The sequence below is a fragment of the Pterocles gutturalis genome, unplaced genomic scaffold, assembly GCF_000699245.1.
Source record: "Pterocles gutturalis isolate BGI_N339 unplaced genomic scaffold, ASM69924v1 scaffold42725, whole genome shotgun sequence".
Classification (NCBI taxonomy): Eukaryota; Metazoa; Chordata; class Aves; order Pterocliformes; family Pteroclidae; genus Pterocles; species Pterocles gutturalis.
The window spans coordinates 1-4048 of record NW_010147394.1 but is presented as its reverse complement, the minus strand read 5'-3'; the positions used below and the strand labels follow the sequence as shown (position 1 = coordinate 4048).

Sequence of the window (4048 nt, the reverse complement as noted above, 5' to 3'; positions counted from 1 at the left end):
TGCGTGGGGGTGAATAGGCCTCGTGCGTTTGACTTAAAAACAGGCTGTTGTTAGAGAAATGTCTGTCAGGTAGGATCTCTTCAACCGGGGACATGCTGTGTTTCAGCCACGGTGTTTTAAAGCTCTTTCTTCCTCTGTATTTATGTTTTTCTTTCATCAGTTCACTCGGTCCGGGTTAATGCCCGATTCTTTGCAAGCCTTTAATGGCATAAGCTGCTCAAATCAGTTTCCTGAGGGGCCGAAGGAGTCTTTTCTGGCCAGATGCCCCTTGTTGTTCTCCCTGTTTTAAGTTGCTGCTGTTCTGTTGATATCTTTGTTACTCAATTCGTGCTGAGGTTAGGTTGTAAGATACATGAAATCTGAACTGTGTTTATTTTTGAGGACAAGGGGTATTTGTGACTGGGCAGAAACCAGGGAGCGATGTTCATGCAGCTTCCCACCGTGAACTGCAGTTAAGACACTAAAAAATGGATTTTCCTCAGAGGAGTTAGGACTTTGCCCTTCCTTTCTGTTCCCACTATTTCTTCCAAGCTACCGTACCCTTGGGATTTGTCATCGAGTCAGCAGAATGAAACAGTCCTATCGCTAAGTTGTTCCTTATGCACTAGGAGCCTGTTTTTAAGAGGCTGCAGATAGTTGGTGTTGACTGTGGTGTCTGATATTTGTACCTTCAACATTTTAGGCGTTTAAAGATACTGGTAAAGCACCTGTGGAACAAGAGGTAGCAATTCATCGCATTAGAATTACTTTGACAAGTCGCAATGTAAAATCACTTGAGAAGGGTGAGTGATGCTTTAAAAAAAAAAAAACCTGGGGTAGCTTGTTAAGTAAGGAATGATATGTATATGATAGGAGGTGTTGCAAAATAGAATGTATTAAAACCAGTTGTAATTAAAGATGTTAGCGTTTGCATGTTTGTGTGTGACTTGGCTAAAAAAGTCAACATAATGTCACTTCATACACTGACAAGTAGATTCTAATTTAATTTTTAATGGAAGCTAGTGTTTGGGGGTTTTCATCATGCTGAAGATGTCATGTCATAATGACTAACTTAAGAGAGTGTAGTGTCTTTGCTTTGGTTCTCATGGGGGTTTTAGATGTCACTGAATGTAAAAGAACTGAAAGCCACCAGTTTCCTGATTGATATTTTGTCACTCTTGTTATGAAGACTTTAGAAATTTAACATTCCTTAAGAAATTATTTAATTTTGTCTAGGAACTGGCTTTGCCAGTGTTGTAATCATATAATGTAAATCTTGTAGAATTACTGATGCAGGCTCTTCAGGCTGATAACAGCTTAAATACTGCTTAAACTTTACATAATGGCTTTTGCCTACTGTTGTAGCAAAGTTTTGCCAAGTTTGGGTAACACTTCCACTTGTATGTGGTTGGCTGTGAGGATAACTCTTCAAATGAATGGCAGTGATCATTTCATACGCTATTCTGAGCCAACATCTTGTTTGAAATCTTCACTTCAGAAAAGCTAAAAAAATACTCAAAAACCTGAGCTGTTTTGTATTTTTTTCAGTCTGTGCTGACTTGATCAGAGGCGCTAAGGAAAAAAACCTAAAGGTGAAAGGACCTGTTCGCATGCCCACCAAGGTATTTAACGCAGTTTTCCTGTTTTAAAAGTTTGTTTTTCTGCAGATGTGCACTTAAAACATGTTTTTTTAAAAAACAAAAAAAAAAGTTGCAATAAAAAGCAGTACTACTGAATTGAGGGTGACCCAGTGTAAGCAGGTAATGACTTCACAAATTGCTTTGACGCTTGGGGCAACTGTTTAGTACAAAACATGTTGAACATGGAAGGGGCTTTTTTGTCCTTCAATTTATTTTAATAACTTTTTTTTTTCAAATTAAGTTGAATATAGGGAAGAGGTGTTAACATCAGTAGAATATATCTTAAGAAGTAACTTTTCAATGATGTAGAAGCCGTAACAGTATTTTTAGGTGGATTGTTTTGATTGTAGTTTAGTCTTCTGTATGCATCAGCTAAATACCCTGTGTTTATGATTTTTCTTTAGACTCTGCGAATCACTACCAGGAAGACACCTTGTGGTGAAGGTTCCAAAACCTGGGATCGTTTCCAAATGCGTATCCATAAGCGGCTCATTGACTTACACAGCCCTTCTGAGATCGTGAAGCAGATCACTTCCATCAGCATTGAACCAGGTGTAGAAGTTGAAGTTACTATTGCCGATGCCTAAATGATGGTCGTCGTTGAATAAAGTTGATTTACAAATTTTCATCACTCCTTGTTTTTATATGCATTCCAAGAGTCTTGGGTAGCCCTATGATGATTTTCATGAAGAAGGACAACAGATCATAATCAAAATGCTGTGTGTGAGGACTGTACGGTGCTGATATTTAAGGAAGAATATGCTAGTAGTAAACATGAGGAAAATGAAACTGGGGTACCATAGTTTCAGTGGAGGTTGATGACTGTATGGACATGCAGCACTTAAATCCTTTATGGAAAAAATGTTTTTAATAATTTCACTTTGGCTGAAATCTTAGTCTGTATGCCTTTAGACTTGTATGCAGAGTCACAAAACTAAGCTGTGGAACTCTGTAGTTGTCCTTCTAGGTTTAGATTTCCATATAGTTTAATATTAAAGGTAAGCTTCATAGGTAGAGTAATAAAACTGCCATTTCTATTGCTGCTACTTAGGCCTCTCAAGTTTGGTGGTGGGTTTTTTTCCTTCTGCAAACTAATCCTTAAAGGAACTATGATTAATTCTTAAACCTACAAGGCATAAAGTCCTGAGTTAAATGAAAGAGCACTGTTTCATTTCATCCATTTAAGCTCAGGTTGCTGCTTCTGCTTCAAACATCGGAGAGAACTTGAATTCTAACTAAAAAATGAGAAATGAGGAAACATGCAATTGTGTGGACCTTGAAGTTCTATTTACATGTGCTAAGACCTTAGTGACCAAAGCTTGAGCTTTCTTACTCAAGTGATTCAGAAGTCCCTCATCTTGTCTCAATTTCACTAAATGTAAAGCCTTAGAAGGATTATATCCCCTTAGTTAGCAGGCTCAAAACTTTGGTAGAAGGGAGATGTGAGAACCTTGGTTGCATTTACACACAGATTGTGACAAGCCTGCTTCCTTGGGAAACATTTCAAAGAACTGTGTGAACAGAGAAAGAAAAAAAACACCTGACCTTCCTAAAGGTCAGTTTCTGGTAATATGTTATAAATACAAGCTGCCTGACAAATGTCTTCTAGCCTTAAATTATTTGCATTTTATGGGGTGGTCTGAAAAGCACGGTAAGAACTTGACTTTGTGACACCAGGCAGATTAAAAGGGGACAAAGTGGGGTGGAGAAGCAACAGATGAGAAGTGTTACAAGCTGACTGACCTCTGTGTGTGGTTATTAACTTCACCCAAGTAGTCTTCTCTTGGTTTAACCCAACAGCCTTCAGACCAGAAGCGCTTGGAGGGATCTAGGGAGGGCTGGCTGGCTTTGACGTGTCTTTACTGTTGGTCATGGAATGGTTTGGGTTGGAAGGGACCTTAGAGATCATCTAGTTCCCCCCCCCTGCCATGGGCAGGGACACCCTCCACTAGCCCAGGTTGCCCAAAGCCTCATCCAGCCTGTGCCCCTTAAATATAACTGAATGGCCTAAAGCCCTATGTTCTTGGAGCAGCTGTGGTTCTTAAAGCTTTCTGGGGTCTTTTGAGTGTGTTTCTCTCGTCACCTGCCTCCAACTTTCCCAAGCTGGGACAAACACAACTTTGAAGCACAGCGCTGTCTCCCTGCTCTCTGCACAGACAGGCTCCCACAGGGAGCTCTTCCCCTCCTCACCAGAGACAAGGATCGTTTCTGTGTGGGCGGCGGTGGACCCTCGGCCCCTCCGGCGTGTCCTGGGCTGGGGCCCGGTTTTGGGACCCCCCCCCCATCCCCGGTACGCACCCCTCGCTCGACCTGCCCCATTCTGCCTTTGTGTTGTTTTCTACTTACTTTACGACAACACTGCGTAGTGTCGAAACCGTTACATAACGCCCGCAATAACTTTATATAACTGTTTTGATGGAAATATTTAG

The 4048-nt window shown here is 40.8% G+C and overlaps 1 protein-coding gene across 1 annotated transcript; it reads left to right on the top strand.

The window, feature by feature from the left end:
- Positions 1 to 682: 682 nt before the first annotated feature.
- On the top strand, positions 683 to 2244 carry RPS20 (ribosomal protein S20; the record flags this gene model as incomplete). Its single annotated transcript, XM_010086034.1, has 3 exons — positions 683 to 782; positions 1528 to 1601; positions 2024 to 2244. Coding segments are annotated over 3 exons (357 nt in total), but the record flags the coding sequence as incomplete, so codon positions are not given.
- Positions 2245 to 4048: the final 1804 nt, after the last annotated feature.